Raw genomic sequence first — 24,019 nt, 5'->3', positions numbered from 1 at the left:
AATGGGTATTTACTGGTATGGGTATTTGGCTTATTTGGTTTACCTGAAAAAAATCAGGATCAATAAATCCAAAATTAACCCTAAATATATGGTATAAAATGGATTGTAAAAGTATTTAGTTACATTAGTATAGTGTGTATAGTTTGATCTTTATATTATTGAGTCTACTAAAGTATTCGCTTTCATCTTAGGTTGTTGTTCATTCTTTCTTCTTCTTTTCTGTAGTTTACATAAGTTTCACAAACTTATATTACAGTATCATCCTAAACAATTAGACTTTAATGGCTGTAACACAGCTTAGGATGGCACTGTTATTCAAGCAACTGTAAATAAAACTAAATAAAGTGACAAATTATCACATTATGCTTGGATTTTATAAATTTGCACAGGACTTTTGTAAATCCCTTTCTAACCAGTGCTGATGTTTAAATCAACATCAAGGTAGCGGGATAAGAGAAGCAGTTGGAGTCCTGTTTTTCTGCGTTCCTTCAAATGTTTTTCTATTTGCCATTCTTTTGGTGAATCTCTGATATTTCTCAAACCTACTCTTGCTGAAATTAGATTTGTAAAATTCCAGTTTTCTCTCTATGTGAAATTCCATTGTGATATTCCTGTAGTCAGCCTTTCCAGGACTGACTTACAGGGGGAGCTGAACTAGAGGGCTCTATATATCTATCTTGTATCTGCCCTGCTTTTCCAGAACCACATTGACTTTCTGGGGGGTGGGGTTAAATGTGCTGTTGGAGATGAGAAAGCTACATGATATCAGGTATCTTTGACATTCTTCAATGGTCCTTACATAACTGAAGCCCAGAACTATCAACAGGTGACCTTCAGGCAATGTCAAACTCCTGAAGTAATTTCATGTGGTCTGTAGAAGTTCCTACCAAAGTTTAATCAGAGTGTGTTTAAAAAAAAAAAAAACTTTCACAATTTCATATGTAAGAAAAAAGAAAATGGGACTTTGGGCTCCCGCTTAAGGTCTCCCCTGCAGACTCTGACTAGCCATTATTGGAAACAGGAAGGTGGAGCGGGTAGACAATGTTGGTTTGATCCAGCGGGGCTGCACTTGTGTACACATTTTACTGAATAGTTTTCTTATGTGAACTGTAGAAAAGTGAAGTGATCTGCCCTCCTAAGGGGATCATTCAGCATGTTGGTTCCTCAGCTTCCCCCCCCCTCCAAACTACAATGGTCTCTAATCATCCAAGCACTTATGCTCTGCATCGGTCAAGTGCCTACTTCTAGGTGACATCTACTTTATTATCAAATCTGCGTGACCATCCATGAGAGAGTCTGATAGTTCCTGCCTTTGGATCAGGTTCTGGAGTGTAAAGGAGCTCCCAAGAAGTTGGTCATCCTTCATGTATGTAAGCAATTATTCTTATAAACAGATAAATCAAGTAACTAAGGGAAGAAACACTTCATCTTATGCAGCCTTATAGCTTGAATGGTGTCTCTGGTAGTAATTAGCTGATGGGGAATTCAAAAAGGAGATGGAACAGCAAATTTTCACATACCATGCATAGGCGGAGGGGGCTTGTTATTCTCATAATTCTTCCTATTGGAGGATGTCCCTATTGTTCCTGACAGTGCCGGCCATGACCTGTTGTGGGGTTTTCAAAGAGCTGTCCTTCTCCCCCTCCCCACAGAAGCAGATAAGTGTTTTGATGTATTAGATGGATGGAACTTGTACAGCCTCAGAAATCCTGCTGATACATAATGCCTTTAAGATCCTGCCTTTCCCATCCTAATCTACAGAGGAAACAGGAAAAAGGAACTTAAAACTCCCTGTGCTCAGACAGCCACAGAGACTGTTCTAGCCCACTCCAGTGTTACAGCTAACTTGTCGTTCCCTGGTGATGGTATTACATTGCCATACAATACAAACAAAGTGCCTCAACGAAGGGTAACCCCACTGAAAGGACCTCTGTTACTCCACAGGCTGCTGTACAAACTGGATGGATATACTTGGCAAACCGTGGACTTTTTTACCGTTTTTAACTCTCTGTGGATTCAGCCTCATGCTATCAGGTAGGATTCCTTTAGTTATTCTGGAGCATCATGGTGTATAAATTAACTTGTGTAGTACTGCGAAGGATCAGATTCCCAAATCCTGACCCTGTGTTAATTCTGTAATTATTTAGCCATTTTAAAAGAGAAAAGTCTTTCTGGCTTAATATTATTGCATTTATTTTTTATTTTTGCTCAAACAACCTTTACATCACTTTTTAAAGAATTTGATTAGATGCATGCAGATAACTTTGCAGATACTATTTTGGGTCAAGGGTACTTGTGGGTCATTGTAGATACTTATATTGCTTGTTTCTGTAATGCTGACAAGTAGTCTGTTGGTTACAGAATGTATACAGAGATGTGGTATATATTTGATATTGGTATGTTGTTTTATGTAATGTTGTGACTCTTCCAGTTAGCAGCATCTTGGCATTAACAGTTTGTGCAATGTGCATTTTATATGAATGATTGCATCACAGATGGCTTTAAATAAACAGTCAAGCAGAGTGATAAGGGTGCAATCCTAAATGCATATATTAGAAAGTAAGTCCTATTGGACTCAGTGGGATTTACTTAAGAGAATACTTGCCTAGGATGGCGCTGAGCATTATCATTCTTTGTTTATCTCAATAGAGCTAATGAAGTACAACATTTATGATGATCAGTGATAATAAATTAGCATAATCTTTTAGTGGTCAAAGCCATTTATTCTTTTTTTAAATACAAGTGCAAAATATAAAGTAAGAATGTTTATCTTCCCATGTCTTTTGCTTCAGTTGGTATTTATATTCTTATCACAAGTATGGCTTATCCTCCTTCTCTTCCTTTCCCTTATTTTTGAAACATGAAGATAAACGCTGAAGGGTTGGGTGGAGGATAAAACAGGCAGACCAAACTTGAGATAATATGCTATATATGGGCCTGAGTGACATGAAATCCTTCCATAGTCATTGATTGACTGAATGGCCTTGCTCAGTCCGTTATCATTCAACCTCAGTTGTCAATCTGTAGAATGGGAATAAGCCTGACAAGATGCTTGTGAGGGTAAATTAGATAACAGATAGGAAGACATTTGTGCATAATATCACCTAATTCTATCTATACTGAGGTATTGACATGACCATTCTCATGTTCATATTTCTCTGGCATAACTGTTGGTGGTACCCTTTTATGTGCAGATTCAAAATGTCTTATGATAGTTATAAAAATGCTATGCTTTATAGCAGCCTAGATGTCAGCCCCACCCAGACACCTTTCTGCCCTGTGTAGAAGCTTGGTGTCTGTTTAGGATTCTGTACTGGAATCTGTATCCAATCTGTATTGGATTGGATAATATCGCTACATTAACTCCTTTGAGCTACAAAAGCTAAAGGAAATACTATGAGAACAAAGATTCTAAGAAATATTAGGTTTTTCAGGTGATCTATTGATATCTAAGACAAATTATCTTTCAACTATTATAAATGTTAATATTATGTGTAAATATGTATGCAATGGATACAGTGCAACCTCCACCCCCCAAAAAATTATTCACACTTAAACCCATTGGAATCAGATGGTTTAAGCAAGGGAAACTTTTTAATATGCTTACATTATAACTTGCTTGGCAATCTTTATATTGTGAGTGATGACAAAATATGTTGCATCTGGAGGGGGGAGCCAGCATCTGCAAAGGCCTTGAATTTATATAAATTAAAAGATTTCCTTGTTGATGCTATTGTTTATAGGTTAGAAATAAAAATCACAGCCAGCTTTGTGCTGCTTATATATTAAAATAATAATTTGTGGCCATTATGGGTGACTTCTACTGTCAACTAATCATTTATCTTTGAAGGTATAAACTTTCCATGGAAAATTTTTACAAGCACTTATCCCACTGAGTTTGTCCTTGCATACTCAAAAGAGCATTTATCCATTCAAATGATATAGTATGGGGGGGGGGGGAGTAAAAGGAGAACGTGGGCAGGCCCTGCCTGCATATTGAACCCAAGTCCTGAAATGCTGCCAACTCACAAGGTTTGACTGCTTTAGGTGTGTATCGTAGTCACACCCATCTCAGTAGATCTGTCAGCTTTCCCGCTTTTGTTCAAGTGTGATATCATGTTTCCTGGGGCGAGTAGTGGAAGACAATACGAACCCGCCTTCCTCTAGATACAACAGGCGGAGTCCAGGAAAGCAGTATTGACATTCCCCGAGTAGGGGAGGCATTAAAGTCGATGCCCTTGGCAGACTTTTAAGCTCACTTAACCTTGTCCTAAGTGGTGGGGGAAAGGAAAGAGGGGGATCTGTTGTGGGTGTAGCTGCTGAGAGGGCAAAAAATCCTACTCCACCCTCGTTCCAAGGTGGGGACCGCACCTCTGGAATTTACACAAAATACTTTTACTGCTTTTCCTTGTGTGACCCTCAGCAGCCTCAACCACAAACAACAGTTTACCCACCGCCCAGTATGCCACTGAAAGCAATGTGGGCAGGTGCATATATTCTTCTCCTTTCCTATTTAGATTTAAACACAAAGTTAAGCAAATAATTAGGACAATTCAAAAATCAGAGAACAATTTCAACTCAGAGACATACATGTTACCTTTAACTATGCATTGTGACATGACCAAGGTATCATTACTATTATTAATACATGCAGGCAAGGGAGTTTCTACAAGTAATCGCAGGTAAGGAAACAATTGGGAAATTGCAGCCTACCTCCCAAAATCTCCCCACCTGGGGTGCTCCAACCTTTGAAGTAGCTGACCAGATTAATTTCTCCTCCCTCCCCCTTTTTTCCTGAAGTGACACTCAGCAAGTCTCCAAATTCAGTCCCTTCTGGAACATTTTCAGTCTTCATCAGGCCAGTTTTTAAAGGATTTTTTTAAAAAACCTTTCTATTAATTTACAAAGTTATATTAATTCTGCATACCTGAGGTGTCTTCCAAGTAGGTAGTGAGCCCAAAAACTATGGGTGATCCTGTTGTGCAGTTTTCATTAGCCATATCAGGGTCACTGATGGGGACCCACAAGAAATTGCAAGGGAAGGAAATCCCATTTCCCTCCTCCTGCCTGTCTTCCCTGCTTCCTCACCACTGCAGATTTCAAGTAGCACTGGGGATGCTAAGGCCTTGCAAGAACTTAGGCAACATTTTGGACTGCCATAGCCATCACAAAGGATGCTGAGGAGCTCACCTTATCCTGGCCCAATGACAGAGGGAGGGAAGGTCTCCTCTGAATCTTGATGGAGGTGCTTAGCCAAAATTGTGCCTCCAATCCAAGCAGTTTGCTTTTTTTTTTTTTTTACCACCACACATTTGCACACACTTTCTGGTAAGTGTTTAGGGATGTTGAGGGGGCCCCACCCTATTTTTGAAAATAAAGTAGGATGTTTTTGTCTAAAACAATTGTTAGTTATGGCTGACCCAGTTGCATGGATTTTGCTAGTTGCACAAATCAAAATAATGATGATTTATGATGATTCAGTATTAATGTACATGCCACTTACAATCTAATGCTTGACAGTGGAACAGAACAGGAAAAGGAGGTCTGGGAATGGCAAAGATAACAAGTCTTTATACTTGCAGCCTGATCTTACGCATGTTTAATCAGGGAAGGTGTCACTGAGATCACAGGGATTTAATTCCTAGTAAATGTGGGAAACTGCTGCTGTCAGTCAGTGTATACAGCATCAAGCTTGACTGGCTAATTGTTTCAGTTGGTTTAAGGAAGCTTCCTATATTCTTTTGTCTGGCCTTCAAGACTTCTTGAAATAGGACAGGATTCACTCTGTTGAGGTCCTGTGGAGCTGAGTGTGAAAGTCCCATTCTTTTTTGTGAGTTCTCCTCAACTGATATGAAACCATTATTTTGGGAATGAAATCTAAATCTAGCTGAGAACAATGCTGTCTTTCTTTAAGAACAACAAGACTGGTGGATAAGATTGGAATGCTGATGGTTCTCTTACTCTCCTTGCCAAGGCAATGATAATAGAGAATGAAACCTTGTTGGCTAGCTACTGTAGTAGGCATGTTGCCATGAGGGGTTCAGACCCCCTAGGCAACCATGAAACTCACTAGGTAGCTAAAGACAATTCACTAGTTGGGTCTAATCAGCTTTTCTACTGGTGAAAAAAGACAGGGGACCTTTGACTACCAAAAAATGCTGGGAATCATGGGGCATGGATAAACCAAAGGCATGTGCAGTGAGGGTCAGAGTAAGTAGGAGAACTGGGTGAGACTGGGTGAAAAAGCCGGCTGGGTCCAACCCCATTCTCTCTCATCTCAGCCTAACCCACAGAATTGTTGGGAGGATGCAAAAGGTTAACCCCATGAACCCTCTGCTCCTTGGATGAAGAGTGGAATAAAATATGAGCTAATGATAAGCTCAAAAAGTTTGCCTAGGACAACAACTGTAGGCTTCATTCTGGGATCAGGGCATGGTGTGCAAGGTATAGGTTGCTCAGAGGCTCCAGAAAACTTTGAGCATGTGAGAAGATTAATATTCTTTCTTTCGGGTCATAGTTTGAGTCACATTCATAGGGGAGTATTTTTGAAGACTGGGGATGACAGCTCTAGCTTTGAAGGAGATTTTGATATTCATTGAGAGGTTCTCCATATAACACCTGAAAGGTTTGCTTTTCAGCTGACTGCTCTTGTGCCAGGTCTTTATGTTGAGGCCTTCTCTAAGGCACTAATTGTGTCATGTATTTATTTAGCATACCACCCCCATCTTCTACTCAAATAGTACTTGAACTGGCTTACAGGTAGAAGAATTTTTAATACAAAATAAAATACGCTATGTCTGCTGGACCACTTTAAATATGTATTTTACTTTTGGAAGTCAACCCAAGTTGACCTCTGGAGTAGCGTTTGTTGTTTCAGATTGATTGTATAAACATTTCCACTCATGCCCAGATTGACAGTTGCCTTGTCCTAATTCACTCCATTTTGCAAATATTTTGGAGGCTTTCCATTGCTATCTAAAAAGGATTGTGAAGGGTTCACATAACATTGGAATCAACCCTTCAAATGACTGAAAGATAGAATTTCCTTCTGCTGCTTACAGTTCCCATAGTACAGAGCACATAAAAATCTAGAAAAGACTAAGTACTAAGAAAAAAAATATATAGGACAAAAGAAATGCAGGGAGGAGATATAGTGTTTGGGGAGCATTCGAGGCTGTAGCAGGAAAGAGGAGGTGAGAAATCAGCTGATAGAAATCTTTCTGGCCATGAAACACTCTGAAGGATCCAAGCCATGGAGCAAAAGGAAACAAACGCGCACAAACTTGCTCCACTTAGATAGAAAATGAGGGCTTTTCATATCAAAAGAACATTCAAGCATATAAAACCCCCCAACTTCCAAAACAACTTGTAATTATGAATCTATTCACATGCAATTGGTAGAAAAATGTGTAGTTAGAGGAAACTCAGATATAAGGACAGGTTCTGTAAAATGCCTCAACAACTTATTATACAACAGCATGATTGTGTCCCATACTTATTGTCTTTTTTAAAAAAATGTTACTTCTTTGGGTTATATTGGGAGCCATGCATTGACTGCTGCTTGTTCATTTATAGCACACAGTATTGCAGCATTCTGCAATCAAGAAACTTCCCACCTGGCAATTGGTGGAACATGTGGGACTGATTCTCTGGTATGGTATTAGCCCCCTTTTTTCATGAAGTCAGGAAGTCCAGAACCGATGTATAAATTTGTTTCTTGTGTTGTTATTAGTTTGATCCATTAATACCAATTGTGGCAGGGAATTTCCACCTCCAGGAAAGGGGACAGAACTGGCTTCCACCTCTCACGAAGGGTGGGAGCTCACAGAACTGCCACCATCTGCAGTCACATGACTTCCAAATCCCCTCAAGGCACTAGCCAGGAAAATTGCTGATTGGTAGCTGGGAATCATCACCTCAGCTCTAGGATCTCTAATTGTCTGAGTGACACCAAGGAGGTACTAGTCCTAATACAGCCATCTTTGTTACTTTGGATATAAAGCTGAACTGTTTTTCACTCTGTTTTCCAGTGCGAAGGCTTTCACTGTAGAGATGCTACTCTGAATCCATAGACAATAATAGCTGGTGATGGTTACCAGTTGTATACTGGAACTTCAGGTTTTGTATGATGCTGGTCTTTCCTTCTTACTGTCTCTGGCACAAAGTCCCTTCCAATCAAGAGTCGAGATCAGTGGTATTAACACCGTGGCTCACAGAGAGCCACATTTGCAATTACCATCAGCCAAAGGAGCCACATCTACCTCCCTCCCTAGCATGAGGCCTGCACCTCAGGAACGCTTTCAGCATGCCGATTCTTCCAACAGTGGCTGTTTCAAGGTGGGAACCCCCTCCAGCCACAAGCCTGACCAAGCAAGGGCCTTACCCATTTTGATTTAAAACATGGGGCAGGTGGCACATTGGGGGAAAGCACTTAGAAGAGCCACACGTGGCATGTGAAAGAGCCACATGTGTTTCCCAAACCACTGAGTAGGTATCACTGGTTGAAATTGATTCAGTCTTGGATCAGAGCCCTTGTGGTTTTTCATCTTTTTAAAAAAGCAAATCAGAGCCCTTTGTTGTCCTATAGTCTGCTAGCCCTTGACTTTGTGGGGCATATATAGACAATGCAAACATCATACTTAAACTTATTTTTAAAATATAGCTGAAAAGGTTCTCTCTGTACTGTTCTGAGGTTACTAGAGAACAAAGGCCTCCATGTGGCATGTGTAGCACTGGACACTTTGAAAGTACTTTCTGGCACATGGTGAGTGCCGAAGACGGAGGAGAAGAGGGCTTGTGGTCAATGACCATTTTTAAAATCAAAATGGGGGTTCTTGTTTTAGGGCTTCCTCTTTCAGAGGACCTAACAGAGCTGGAAACAGAAAGGAAGGAGATGCATTTTGAGAGTGGACTGTTAGAAGACTGGCAGACTGACGGATTTCCTTTATGAATTTCTAGCTACTTCCAATGTTGTTATCAAACTGGGGTGGGGGGGGTCTTGTTTCTTGAAACCCACATTGCGCACACAGCAAGATGCCTTCCTGAAGAGGTCAAATGGCAAGGAAAAAGGCAGGGATCAAAGTTCTGCCTCAAGGAAACACAGACAATCTTCGCTGATTTGGAAATGGTTGGTTTCCTGTCTCTGTGTGTTTGTGCTGGTTTTAGATGGTCTCATTTTGTGTTCCTCTTGCTGGCAAAACTGAAATGTTGGTTTGGCCAAACTAGATAAAGTTCAGCTATCTGTATAAAACCAATGAATTTGTCCCATGAATTAATACAGCATTGAGTAAGATGTCTTAGCTTGCTAGCTAGCTAGCTCAGTGAATGAAGCTCACTGAAGACTTGCATTTGCCAGCCAGTAAGACGGAATATCTTTTTGGAAGCATCCTAAAGTTTTGGGAACTTTTAAGAGATATTAGTATGCATTAGTCTGAATTGTTAAAGTTGTTCTGCTCTGAGCTTTTGAAATAAGTGGGGCCTCAAACAGAATAAATGATCACAATGCATTCCCATGTTGTCCATTTTCACACTAATAGAGGGTTATGGCTAGGGATCAGAGAAACTGGGAAAGGTAGGGTGGGAGGGGATGTGTTGATTGCTTTAGAGAGAAGTGTTAATTGCTTTACAAAAGAAAGCTCCTGAACAAGGAGGAGTTGGGAAGGAGCTGATTTGCATCAGCAGGCGGAGGGGAGACCCAGATGTCATCACACTGTCTTCTGTGTGATGCAGTTGGGGGTAGAAAGGATGGCCATATAAGGGAAGGCGTATGCCCCACCCCTTTCTCTTTTTGACCACCAATAAGGAAGACACCCAACCTCCCTCCCTTCATTGCAGAGTGGGTGCTAGCTGGTTGCCCATGTGAGGCCAAGTAGGAATCCCCCCCCCCCTTGGTGGATTGGCAGTAAACTGGGTGGGGTTTTTTTTTGCCTAATCTACTCTGAAAAGGGCAACAGGACATCCACTGGTTTTGGTATTCCACAATGGTAGTAGCAGTGTGAGTCAAGTTGCTTGAATGGTGTTCAATGCTTTTTCTAAAAAAAGCCATTTACACTGTGTAAGTTTCCTTTACACAAAATGTGTTCCTCTGTGTATGTAAGGACTGCAAAGATTAAAAGTTGCTGTACACTTATAGATGATCCCAACATTAACCACCAGGATCTGCAAAATTACAGACATCACATGGTACAACATTTTACATAAAAAGTGGTATAGGATTAGGCCCTGTGTTTGAGAATCAGAATAGTCCAATTGTCATTGTTTGGTCCTGGGGCCGCCACAATCAGAGCCAAATTACACATTTGAGTTTTTAATGAGGTGAATCCAGTTCCCAGGATCCAACTCAGGCTCCCTGCAGTCACACGGCAACCGTGGGGAAGGGCTTTATCTAGAGCTGCCATGTCCATGAGTCTTTAGCAGTAAGTAACTTAACAAATAGAAATTAGACTGGCAACTCCCCTCCCCCATACCTCTGTCAAGGAATGCTTCACCTCTTCAACTGAGTTAGGCTGCTGTGAAAGGTCATATCCTTAATTTCAGCCCCATTTAATAACTGGACCAACTGTAGGGAGGCCAACCTGCAGGTACTAGCTGGAGATCTCCTGCTATTACAACTGATCTCCAGCTGATACAGATCAGTTCACCTGGAGAAAATGGCAGCTTTGGCAATTGGACTCTATGGCATTTAAGTCCCTCTCCTCCCCAAACCCTGCCCTCCTCAGGCTCCGCCCCAAAAACCTCCCACCAGTGGTGAAGAGGGATCTGGCAACGCTAACCAACAGTGACAAACTTCTATCCCACAAAAAGGATTATGATCTATCCACCCATACAGGCCTATAAAGGCATTTTGTGAATTTTAAAAAATGAGAGACAATGAAGACTCATGGGAGAGGGCAATCCCATATTTTCCCCACTAGCAATTCTCCCCATGCTACACTTATACATGTTCTCCTACTCTTGCCTCTGCTTTCTCCTCCTAGTTGCTCTAGCTCCCCTTTCCCCGCTGCATTTTTTTGCTTCTTTCCTTGCATTCCAATTGTCTTTTCTGCTTCATTCCCCCCTCATCTGCTGATCTTCCTCCCATCATCTTCTGGCTTACTTTCTCCGCTTGGAGCCCCCATGCTCTTTACCTACCCTCCCCACAACATCCGTGGGCTGTCCCTCTCTCCTCCATGGCTTCTCCCCTCCCTTTCACAGCTCGTGCACTGTCTCCACATAATATCTCTCCTCTTCCCTCTCCTATCTCCTGTTTAAATCCCCCATTACTTCCTAGTGGCCCTGACCTGGATGGCCCAGGCTAGCCTGATCTCATCAGATCTCAGAAGCTAAGCAGGGTCAGCCGTGGTTAGTATTTGGATGGGAGACCACCAAGGAAGTCCAGGGTTGCTGTGCAGAGGAAGGCACTGGCAAACCACCTCTGATAGTCTCTTGCCATGAAAACCCCCAAAAAGGGGTCGCCATAAGTCAGCTGCGACTTGAAGGCACTTTACACACATACATTACTTCCTAGTGGGGACCACACAGAACTAGACCAAAATTTTGGTTTCTATAGCAACCTAAAATGTCATCCAAACATTTCCCTGCAAGGTAAGTGTCTAGGCTGATGTCACTTGGAAGGTTTTGAGGGTTCCCCCATCTTTATGTTTTGGATTTTTCTGCAAACCTAGGGGTTCCTCCAGGTCTGCAGAAAGCTCTGTCTTGGCCCTTGATGGCTTTCCTTTGCAGATTTTTTGGTCTTCACAGTGGGGCTCCCCATGTTAATTAGATATGATATCTAGTTATGTAGAATGTTATTACTTAGAAGCCTGGAGGCTTATGACTGAGCAAGTGACTATTTACAAGTTTGATATAAGGTTTTACATAAAAGATAAATAGCAGCAACAAACTGGTAGCAAACGCACAAATCTGGTCATGAATGTATAATGCAACATTGCTTTTCAGAAGTGGTGTTGCTAGTATCTTAGAACAGGTCTTGCTTTCAGTGACAATTTGTATTAAACACATTTATCATAATGGCTAGAACAATTATTTTCAGAAGGCTTTCTTTCTCCATTAGGCATCCAAATGTAAAGCTATGTGCCTTGCCCCCTAGTGGAGTTTGTGAGGGAAAGTGGGTTGGGGTTTTGTGCGCGTGTGTGTTTTTTGTCCCTGAGAGGGAATCTAAGAGGTAAATGATGAGAGAAAAAGATAAATTTTCTGAGGAAAAGATGAGATGTTTCCCTGAAAATGGATAAAAGTATGTTCTGTGGCGAGAACAACATAAAGTAGGGCTGTAACCTCTGGAGATCTACAAGACCCTAAAGATCAGCAGCATTACCACAGGGAGCCCCTGAACTGCAAGAAAGACTGAGGGTGGGATTTGCAGTTGCAGAAGAGAGAAATAATCTGATATCTTCGGTTCCCATCTTTAATTGTGTTGCCTAATATTTGAGGGTTTTTTAATGCAAAGGTTTCCTACCTTGATTTCAAATCCCTCTTTGTTGAAAGTATTTTTTGCCAACTGGTAATTTTCCCCCCCACCCATAAGAACACAAGAAAGGCCCTGCTGGATCAGACCCAGGCCCATCAAGTCCAGCAGCCTGTTCACCCAGTGGCCAACCAGGTGCCTCTAGGAAGCCACAAACAAGACGAGTGCAACAGCACACACACACACACACACAGTTAGAAGCTGTGGAAGGCAATGGGCTGAAGGCACTGCTGTTTTCTCCTCTTTAACGCCCCCCTTCCAATTAACCAACCCAGGTTCCATCATTTCTGCCTTCAGCTGGGAAGGTTAGGATTTGGGGTAGAGCCTGGGGTGGGTGGAATTTGTGGGGCGGGGGGCTCCGCATGGATATGATAGCAGAGGCCACCCTGGGAAAGCTGCCATTTCCTCTAGTGGAACAGATCTTCGTAATCTGGAGAGATTCCTGGAGAACTCCAGGTCCCACCTGGAGGCTGGCAACCTTAGTGAGGGTTGGTTGGAGAAACTGGGGTTACACAAAGTTATTACAGGGTAGGACTGGGGCAGACAAATTGGGAGTGGTGAGTGCTTCAGCTTCGTTTTTCATCAGCAGAAAACTGCTGGTAGGGAAAAGGTGTCTCCTCCCTTGGATAGGAGCCCAAAGTGCATATGTTAAATTCACTGGTCTTGTTCAGAGTCTTCCTCTAGGTCCACACCCTCTGCTTCTATAACCCAGGCAGCTTTCTGCAACCTTCAGGAGACACATTATAGCCCATAGTGGGTAGGGTACAAGTTGTGCAGCTAAGGTTGCCAACCTCCAGGTGAGCCCTGGAGATGTCCCAGACTTATAAATGCTTTCCAGACTAAAGTGATCAGTTCCCCTGGTGAAAATGGCTGCTTTGGAGGGTGGACCAAATGGCGCTACACTCTGTTGAGGTCCCTCCTCTCCAAATCTCCAGGAATTTCACAACCTGGAGCTGACCACCCTATGTGCAGCTGAATCTAAATATGGATGTGAGAATAAACCAAATGCTTGTTCTGGGATTCATACCATCATAACACCATTCAAACAGCAGCATATACTTTCCAACATGTCCTAAATAGCAATGGGACATGCTTATAAACCCAGTGTTTTCATAACAAGGGTCACTGCTGAAGACCCATTCCCACTCTGCCATTATTACACATTGCTGAATTAATTTTATTTGCTTCAGTTATAGCCTCCCTTTCTTGCTGAGATTAAGGGCAGATTCAAAATGTTTTTTAAAAACTGATCAAACAGCATAAGATATCCAATAAACAATACAAGAGGAGTGAGATTACAACAGGAGCCCCGTGGCGCAGAGTGGTAAACTGCAGTATTGCAGTCCAAAGCTCTGCTCATGACCTGAGTTCAATCCCGACAGAAGTTGGTTTCAGATAGCCAGCTCAAGGTTGACTCAGCCTTCCACCCTTCTGAGGTCGGTAAAACGAGTACCCAGCTTGCTGGGGGTAAAGGGAAGATGACTGGGGAAGGCAATGGTAAACCACCCCATAAAACAAAGTCTACCTAGAAAATGTCAGGATGTGACATCACCCCATGGGTCAAGAATGACCCGGTGCTTGCACAGGGGACCTTTACCTTTTTAAGATTACAACAAAGGTAGAACACAGCGCAGCATAAACATGGCAATAGACTACAGTTCTATTCCCTTGTGAAAGCGACCTCCTGAACTGTTTCATTATATTTTCCTTTATAAAAATGCACTCATGAAGGGTTTACTTCACCATCAGTTTTTGGTTACTAGTCAGTAGCCCGCTCTCCTTTATTTTAAAAGCCAAGAAGATTTTTTTTTCTTTTAGTGCAATATTTTCTAGAAAAAACCCCTCAAAATACCTAGTTCTATAAAGGTCAAAGCAGTATATGGGTTCCCAAAAGCCTTCCATCTTGACACAGCCTAGGGTTGCCATCCTCCAGGTACTCACCATAAAAAGGAGAACCTAGGTTGTTAGAATGATAGTGTTCTAAGAAAAACAACCTATTATAATCTTAAGCAAGTTTCAAAATCAAAGTTGCAAATTCTGCGGTTACTACCCTCTTGGATGAACCTGGGGGGGGGGGGCGGTTTTAGTTCCCAACCTCCAGGTTGCCATCCTCCAGGTACTAGCTGGAGATCTCCTGCTATTACAACTGATCTCCAGTCAATAGACATCAGTTCCCCTGGAGAAAACAGACACTTTGACAATTGGACTCTGTGGCATTGAAGTCCCTCCCCTCCCCAAACCCCACCCTCCTCGGGCCCCACCCCAAAATCTCCAGGTATTTTCTAACCCGGAGCTGGCAACCTTACCCAGGTGCCCTTAAACAGTACTTACATTTTATAGCAGCATCATAGGATTAAAATTCAGCTATAGACAACAATGTATATAATGTACATATATATGTACATATATTAATGTACATATATATGTATTTTATGCATGTGTCCTGGAGAAAAGATGCATCTGCTCCAAGCAGAGATTTAACTTCTGGAGACTCTGGAGAGGGAGATAATCCCTAGTATGTCACACTTTTGACAGCATCTCCAAAAGGTAAAAATAGGTACAGTGATTTAACAGAGAGAGGGACCAGGAAAAGAGGACTGATCCTGGTAAACAAAGACATGTATAGTGCAACTGCTTTGGACTGTTTCTGGTAGTGTGTTCTCTTCAAACAAACCATGGGGGTAAGGAGTAGTTTTTAGACTTTTCACAGTGGGACCCACTTCTAAACATATTGCACTTTCTTGCTGTAGTTTTTAGGACCCACTTGTAAAGTAACTTCACATAGAAATTTCATAGCAATTATCATTGAAGAAGTATATAATTTTTGTGTGTGTTATTTCATTCATAGCATTACTGCAAATTGTGTTGTAGTGGTTAGCAGGTTGGACTACAGTCTGGGAGAACCAGGTTCGAATCTCCACTCTTCCATGGAGGCTTTCTGGATGACCTCGGGCCAGTTACATTCTCAGCCTAACCTACCTCACAGGGTTGTTATTGTGAGGATGAGATGGAGAACAATTAAAGTCACTTTGGGGGAGAAAGGTGAGGTATAAATGAAGAAAATAAGTAAACTGGGCAATGCCATTTCACACATTAAGTTGAGGGAAACACAGATTTGCCACAGCTTCTCCTGTTTCTCCTCAACCACCTTGGTCTTGCAAACCACCGGAGAGTTGGGTAACCCATTCCTAAAGGGGGTGAGTAGGTAGGCTGCAGAAAATAGAAATAAAAATGCATTTAAAAAGAAACCCTGTGAAACTCTCCCATTGAGTTTCATAGGGCTGTGCTAGCTGTTTTGCAGGAGTAACTGGACGCCTTGCAAAATGGTACATTCCCGGGGTGAAAGGGGTTTGGAAGCTGCCTAAAGGCAGCTCCACCCCTCGGAACACCCCCCAGATGCTGACACAAGCTCTCTCGCTGGAGAAACACTGCCATAGAGGCAGCGTTGGCATGCAAGGCTTGCGCTGCTGCGCCCCTCCCCGGCACTGGTGTGAGTCACCCTGCGCAGGCATCTGCACACTTTCCTTGGTTGTTGATTTTCACTGCAAATAGCCATCCAGAGAGCTTTAAATGTTTTTTTTCCCCTTAGACGTCAAAACTAGTGGTAAGTATGGCTAGGGGAAATACTGTCCTAGGGTACGAGTGTGGCATTTGTAGGATGAGAACTGTCAGTGATGGGATGAATACATTCTTCCCCCCAATTCATGTTATCTCAGTAAATGCAGATTTGGCAACAAGTATAATACATAGTTTTGCCGTAACCTTAATCCTAAATTCAGTGGACCTCACAGAAACAAAAAGATAAATTGACTCTTCAACTATTGCAATAACACGTCCTCCTTTATTTGCAGGTAATGTGGAAGCAGCCCTGGACTTGATGTTTATCAATTCTCTTCCTACTGTGGCTGATTCAGAGACATCACTAGTCTGTATTGCACCAAGCTGGTGGTCCCCAGATTCTCTCACCATTGGGCGAGACTATGAAGCATTGATGAACCAGCATCAAGACCCACTGATAGTGACTGAAGATGAGACACGAGGAACAGCAAAAAAGGTGGTATGGCAAAGGGCACAATCCGATAAAAGCATTGGCGCTTATTATTGTGAAGGAAAATTCAAAGATCAAGTTACAAGGATACACACAATGAAGATGCCACAAGAAGGTACTATATGTAATTTGAAGCATTCTTATTCCACGACCCAGTACAAAATACCTTTTTGTCATCTTTTAAGCCAGTAATTCCCCAACATGGTGCCCATGGGTACCATGATGCCCAATGAGGGGTTCCTGGTGCCCATTTGCTTCTTCCCTAAATTATCTCTTCCCTGAACAAAGGGCCAGTCCTGGCTTTCCTCCACTTCACTGGAGCAGGAGAACCCAGAAGCAGCCATCTTCATAGCAGAAGGAAGCTTGGTTTGCAACTTTGCAGTATTTTGTGACTGGTTGCAGTACCCCATGGCATGGCACCCATTTTGTGATTGGCCCTGACCCTCCATGGCAGCCATTCTGTGGGGCTCCCATTCCCTGCTGTCAAAATTCTTAAAGTGCCCACAGACTGAACAAGATTGGGGGCCTCTTAGGCCCTAGGCAAAGCCTGTTTGGTTGAGGTTTTGGTGGTTGAATTGTTTCTTTTCTCTTGGTTCTGTTTTTTACAAACCAATTGCCTTCTTGATTATCATCTTGCTGTTTTAAACTACCGTATATACTCGCGTATAAGCCGAGTTTTTCAGCCCTCCAAAAAGGGCTGAAAAAGCCGAACTCGGCTTATACGCGGGTCAATACGGTAGGGTAGGGGAGGGGGGAGGAGGGAGGGGGGAACTTACTGCCGCCGCCGCCGGGCCCACGCCGCTTCCTGCTGCCAAGAGTGGCCTGGGGCGGCCTCCTGCAGCTGCAGGGAGGTTGCCCCGGCCCTCGCCCGGCCGCGCCGCCGCTTCTCATGGCCGAGGGCGGCCTGGGGCGGCTGCCCCGGCCCTCGCCCGGCCGCGCCGCCGCTTCTGGCGGCCGAGAGCGGCCTGGGGCGGCTGCAGGGAGGCTGCCCCGGCCCTTACCCGGCCGCGCCGCCGCTTCTCGCGGGCGAGAGCGGCCTGGGGCGGCCTTCTGCAGCTGCAGGGAGGCTGCCCCGGCCCTCGCCCGGTTGTGCCGCCGCCGCCGCCAGGCCCGCGCCGCTTGCTGCCGGGAGCCCAGGTAAGCCTGCGGGGGGGGGGAGGGGTTATAAGCCGACCCTCGGCTTATACGCTGGTGCCTAATTTTTCCCCATTTTTGGGGAGAAATTAGGCACCTCGGCTTATACGCGGGTCGGCTTATACACGGGTATATACGGTAAGCTTAATGATCACTGCTGCTATGATTTATAATTTGTTTGTTTATTGTTTACATTACATCATATTTGTACAACTTTCTTAGATGCCCATTAGACAGAAAGATGGCATATGTTTTGTTTTTTTAAGATTAAGAGAGCTCCCCAGATAAATAATACCTCCTAGATTGGTGATTTAAAAATATATTAAGTACTGGCAAGTATTAACTTGGGATAGGATCAAATTAAATCAAAGATGTTTTGTAAGTTGTGCATTGGTGCATTTTGGAAGTCACACTACCATAAAAACCTAAACCCTGAAGTATAAACAGGGCTCCATGTATACTGTTTAGCAACGCCACATAATGCGGTACTGGTCATATATTTCCACTTCCTAAATACCTTGGTATTCAATGTTCAAAAGAAGCAACTTTCTAGCCCTCATGGTCACAAAGATATGCTGGAAAGTGTGTCTTGGAAAGCACGCGGACAATGTGAGAGCCCAAGAGGCAGCAGATTTCCAACAACTACAGAAGGAGACTTGGGGAGCAATCCTAAACAAAGTTATACCTTATGGATTTACTCGATTTAGAAGAGTATAACTCCATTTAGGGTTGCACTATCAGTGCAGTGGGCAGTAATGACTCCCAAGCTATGCGTACATAGGAGGCTTTCCAAAACCACTATCAAATGCAACTACTCTTAGCATCTGATAATGCTATTACTCAGCCCCTCGGTAAGGAGGAGCTCTGAGAGTAGCCTCCAAATAGGGTTGCCAATCTTCAGGTACTCAAAAGAAAAATAGGTACCAATCGACAACAAATTTTAGAATGCAAACACAACTTTAGTGTAAGTGAAAATAGGTGCAAAAGTGAGACAACACAACAAACATCACGTTACAACTCTAGAATGCGTTGCTCCCAAAGGAGTCTACAATGATTGCTCACAAAGGAGTCTTCAGTGAAGTAGTCTATATCTTATTACAAAAGTCCCAAAGACTTCATACATAGAATTTAAATCAGAAGACGATGGAAAAGAACAGGTCTGGTCGAAACGCAGTCCGGATTAACTTTAACGTTTTCACCGCCGCAGCGGCGGCTTCATCAGCAACTCTGTTCAAATATCGGGAGACAAGGCTCCTAAATAAAGCTCCTGTGCGCCCTGGTGTTTAAAAACAGACCCTCTCCTTGCTGCTCTGCTTCAGGTACTGGCTGGAGATCTCCTGCTATTACAACTGATCTCCAGCCAATAGAGATCAGTTCACCTGGAGAAAATGGCTGCTTTGTAGGGTTGCCTGGTACCTCTTTGCCACCGGTGGGAGGTTTTTGGGGTGGAGCCTGAGGAAGGTGGGGTTTGGGGAGGGGAGGGACATCAATGCCATACAGTCCAATTGCCAAAGTGGCCATTTTCTCCAGGTGAAGTGATCTCTATCGACTGGAGATCAGTTGTAATAGCAGGAGATTTCCAGCTAGTACCTGGAGGTTGGCAACCCCACCCCTCCCCAAACTCCGCCCTCCTCAGGCTCCACCCCAAAAATCTCCAGGTATTTCCCAACCCGGAGCTGGCAACCCTACCTCCAAAGCAGCAGCAGTGGTCAAGGAAAAAAAGGTGCGTGGAACAGAGGATGCATGGAAGTGGTGGATTCTGAACCAAGACTTTTAAATAAGCGGTGTGAACAGATCCTGCTGAAAACATAGTTATTGTTCTTCTCTAAATAGTGAACCTGCGGTATTTGTAAAAGAACTGATAGCTCAAATATAGGCCCAATGCTAAAAATATATTGGAACTGAGCCTGCTGAAGAACATGGATTCCTTTCCATTATAACAATACTGTGAACCGCAGACTGTGTGGGTAAACTAAACAACGTGTTCAAAAAAAAAAAAAGAGCCAGGCTCTGGAAGGGTGACTCAGGGAAGCTAAAATTAAACGTAAGATGTATTATTGTGAAGTCTGTTTGTTAGCAAAAGTTCAAACAGAGCAGGAAGTACAGGGTGAAATGTGATTATGTAAACGTAAATCTAAACAAGAAAAATGCAGATGCCATTTACTACTGTATTTACCTGAAAGAAATACAACACTGAATATAAGACAATCCCCGTACAAAAGTGATACACGAAAGGTTTTTTATTACTGTGCATAATTGTAACATGATAGATGCAAATTTAAGATGGCCCCTTTTTATTGCTAGCATATGTGGGAAGAAACCTACAGTGCAATCCTAAATGAAGTTATTATACCCTTCTAATCCCAGGGCATGACTCTGTTTAGGATTGCAGTGTTTGTCTTCTTTGGTAGTTAAGCCAAGCTAGTTAACTTCTGTAACAGGTGGCCAGTCCCAGATTCTGCAATGGTTTTGTAACGAATGAGAAATCCCTTGTTCAAGCCAAGTGGGAAAGTAGCATGAAATTCCAGTACAGCTGGAATTTCTCTTTGAAGTACTTTTTTTGAAGTGTTGTGACTTTCAAGGCAGAAACAGAAGGTTTTTTTCATACCCCTACTTAAAATGTTTGTATGGTGACTCATTGCATCCGAAGAAGTGGGCTTTAGTCCATGAAATCTTCTGCTGGAATAAAATGTTAGTCTTTAAGGTGCCACAAGATTCCTGTGTATTTCTGAATAAATTGAGTTAATGTATGTAGTTAAATTTTAACAGCACATATCTGCAACCTTCCCCCTCAGTGTCAGTCTAACTTCTGTTTAGGAAGATTCATAAAGAAAACATTTATTGCAGCTGATCCACATTCTTTTTATTTATTTTTGCTTTAGCTTCCTTCCTTCCAGTGGCCTTAACTATTACAGCAAACAAGGAAGACTGGATCACCATTCCCTTCCACAGAAAGGTGGTTAAAGAGGAAGATGCAGTGATCTACAAAAATGGTACCCAGGCATTGTTTCTCCATTCTGATTGACTCCTGAGTACATATGATGAAATTACATAGAGTTCAGGCTGTGATGTGAGAAGACTCACATGCAGCTGCTTATTAAAGGGTTGAACCAGGGTTATCAAAAATAGCTCTGGTTCTGCCATCACACATCTGTGTGGACAGCCTCAAGGAATGCCTGCTTCACAGCTTTATACTGCATGCTGGAGATTAGAGGAACCTTCCCAGAAGCCTACTGAAGTTGGATTGTTGCCAGAGGTGGCCCGTATCTCTCTCATCATTTGAGTACTGCCAGCTGAACATTAGAAGTGAAAAAGTTCTGAGTCTGAGAGACTGGGGTTGAGCCTAGAGTTGCCAGTCTCCAGGTGGTGGCTGGAGATCTCCTGGAATTGCAACTGATCTCCAGGTAACACAGATAATTTCCCCTGGAGAAAATGGCCGCTTTGGAAGGTGGACTGTATAACACTATATCCTACTGAAGTCCCTCCCCATCCCAAACCCCAAACTCTCCAGGGTCTTCCCCCCAAACCTCCAGGTATTTCCAAACCCAGAGCTAGCAACCCTTTCCTACCACCCCACACAGCACATTTTTGAAGCTTTTCTCCAGCCTAAGGAACCTTCCTCCAACTTGAGTGACTCTTTCATAGAGGAAGAGCTTAGTTTGAAAGAAGGCTCCTTAGTCTGGAGGAAAGATCTTTGAAGGATGGTTGGATCCACTCCACTGTCAGGAACTGTGAAAGTTTTGTTTTATCTGTCATAACTGTTTCACTCATGAGGGTCATTGTTGTTGACATCATTAAATAATAAAAATACAGATGTGAACTCTCCCGGAACTGTTTTCTTATTTACGTGGGGGTAGCCATGTTAGTCTATTGTGGCAAAATAAAACAGAAGTGTTGTTAGTATTTTAAGGTGAGGCTGAACTTTATTCTTGTTTATGTCCCTTTCTCCAGGAAGTGCACCTGTATGTTTGCTCTCATCTTCAGTCTTATTTTTTTATGGGCTCTTTTCTCTACAGGTACTTTCATATATTCTATCCTCAGGCAGGAAGTTCCAGAACTGCTGAAAGTGCCCATTGGTAGGGGAGTTCAGCTGCAAGATGCGGGGGTTTATTCCGCCAGATACATAGGAGGAAACCACTTTAACTCAGCCTATACTAGGCTGATAGTACGGAGTAAGTTTTGACCTGTTTCTCAACTTTAAACTACATATAAGAATCCTTGGGCCCAAGTACACATCAGAGTTGGATCCTGAGATGTATAATTGGGGAAGAAAATGTACATAGAGTAGCATCACTTGCATAAACAGTAGAGCAACAGCTGCAGCGATACATAGCCAATACTTTTTTAAAAAACAAAACAACAGCATACATCTGGAATAATGGGATGTACCACAAGTGGTTCATGTGATTTCATTCTGTTTGGTTTTGAAATTGTATCAGAAGAAATAGCTTGTGCTATGTCTTGTGCATATGGAAAAGATAGTGGGGATTTAATCACTTTCACATAGTGCAAGCAGACAGCGAGGAGTAATTTTAGTGTTTCCTCTTGTGCATGGACTGTTGCACATGAAGACATCTTTATGGGATCTAACCCGTTACATTTTGGGATATTTCTTATGAAGTAAATGTCATCTGTTCCCATATTAGGCTAAAGGCAGAATTACAAACCCGCTCTGCAAGAGATTCTCTCACTTCTAGCTATCATTTGCAGATATCTAAAGTTATACTCAGCCCTGCGTCACTTGTGATCCACCAACCTAATTGCAGCCCAGCTGGCTCCATGTGGCAACCTACCACAGGCTCTCTAAACCTCCTGCTTTAGCTGCTCATTTATCAGTCATTAGACAAGCTACAACATATCACAGGCTGTGCACATTTAGTATATGCAACATTTACTCCTTTACAGTAGTCAAAGGATAAAATGCAACATATGCTGAAACATATGTTCACAGCTCTTCAAAATTTATTTCTTCAGAAGTGGAAATTAATAATTAATTTTGAAGACCTATACATGAGAGATATCAAGGTGGGGTTGTGCACATCAATAAACCCGAACTGAAAATAAACCAGAAATTAGCCATTTTAGTAATTTTCGGGATTTGAGTTTACCAGATACCAAAACCTGGGGATAAAGCCAAAGCCAAATAGGTGATTTCCGAAAAAGCCGAATAGGTTTTTAGCTTTTCGGGTTCTGCTATTCGCCTTTGCTCAGAGGCACAGCTCTGTGTTTTCTCCCTTTTTTCTTTCTTTTTTTGACTGGTTAGGGCCCCATAGTTGGGGCCCTTTTGAAGTATGGGTCATGTAATCAGAACCAACTTGGTCTGACCAACCAGGCAGTGTGCTGATTTGCGCTTTATAAGATGGGGCTCACCCAGTCCGGAGAACGTTATTTCTCTTGCATTTAAGCCTTTTCCCTCTGTTTGGAAGCTCATTCGTATGGACATCATGCAAAGGAACCCAGAAATGAAGGCAGCCCCAGACTTTGAGGCACCAGCCTGTAATCTTTTTACCTGTCCTCGGCAATGCTGAACTTTTGAACCTGAAAACTGATGGACAGCTTGGCTCACAAATACCTGGAGGATAGGGGCGACTGCTTTGCGAGCCCATGAAATTGGACCCCTGTCCCAAAGTTCACCAAACTTTGGTGAGCTTATAAGGAAAGTCCCTTGCAGCCACACTGCAAATCTGGCGACTCTACCTCCAAAAATGCCCCACAGGAGCTTTGGAAAAAATCCCCATAGACTATCATGGGCCTGAATTTTTCAGTAACCCTGAAAATAATCCAAATACTGTGATTTACCAGTATTTGGCTTATTTCAGATTTACCGGGGAAAAACAGGCCCAATAAACCTGAACCCAAAGGTTTTTTGCACAACCCTATATCAAGGGCTTTTTTGCATGTTTTCCCCCATAGGTTCTGGCCCCATACGGCTTCGGTTTATCCCCTAATTTCTGCACACATTCAGTTTTCACTTTGGTTTTTTTTGTCCCTCCCCCCAGTTTTCCCCAGGTTCTTTTGAGACTACCGTTACCCCAATCTTTTTCTGGAAGCTAATTTTGAGTAAGCTATTTTATTTGTGCATAATGTTTCTGTCAGTTTTCTGTGTTCACCCACTCCCACCCACCTCCAGCCCGCTTTTCAATTATTGGACTGTCATCATCAAACCACTCCCTCTCTTTCCCCCTGCCCTAAATATGATTGGTTGGGTTTGATTGTTTTTAAGGCCCTGAAATATCGTTATATCAATATAGTGTTGTAATAATAGTTTAAGCAGGTTCTCTGAATTCCCAGCTTTCTTTTTTCTAAAAGTAAGCCTCTAGTCTCTTCCTTGCGGAGATATGCGTTTCCACTTATATCTCTGTGAGGGAAAAGGC

The 24,019-nt window shown here is 42.8% G+C and overlaps 1 protein-coding gene across 2 annotated transcripts in view; it reads left to right on the top strand.

The window, feature by feature from the left end:
• Positions 1 to 1,747: 1,747 nt before the first annotated feature.
• Positions 1,748 to 24,019, top strand: part of TEK (TEK receptor tyrosine kinase) — a 78,031-nt gene continuing 55,759 nt past the window's right edge. For both annotated transcript variants that reach the window (XM_056848634.1, XM_056848633.1), the window contains exons 1-4: positions 1,748 to 2,034; positions 16,315 to 16,626; positions 20,528 to 20,638; positions 21,662 to 21,817. In XM_056848634.1, the coding sequence (XP_056704612.1) occupies positions 1,962 to 2,034; positions 16,315 to 16,626; positions 20,528 to 20,638; positions 21,662 to 21,817 (652 nt within the window). In that variant the 5' untranslated portion in view covers positions 1,748 to 1,961. The remainder of the gene's footprint in view (positions 2,035 to 16,314; positions 16,627 to 20,527; positions 20,639 to 21,661; positions 21,818 to 24,019) is intronic.

This window comes from Euleptes europaea, chromosome 4 (assembly GCF_029931775.1).
Source record: "Euleptes europaea isolate rEulEur1 chromosome 4, rEulEur1.hap1, whole genome shotgun sequence".
Lineage (NCBI taxonomy): Eukaryota > Metazoa > Chordata > Lepidosauria > Squamata > Sphaerodactylidae > Euleptes > Euleptes europaea.
The sequence above is the reverse complement of the archived record's forward strand: the minus strand, read 5'-3'. Positions and strand labels throughout refer to the sequence as shown.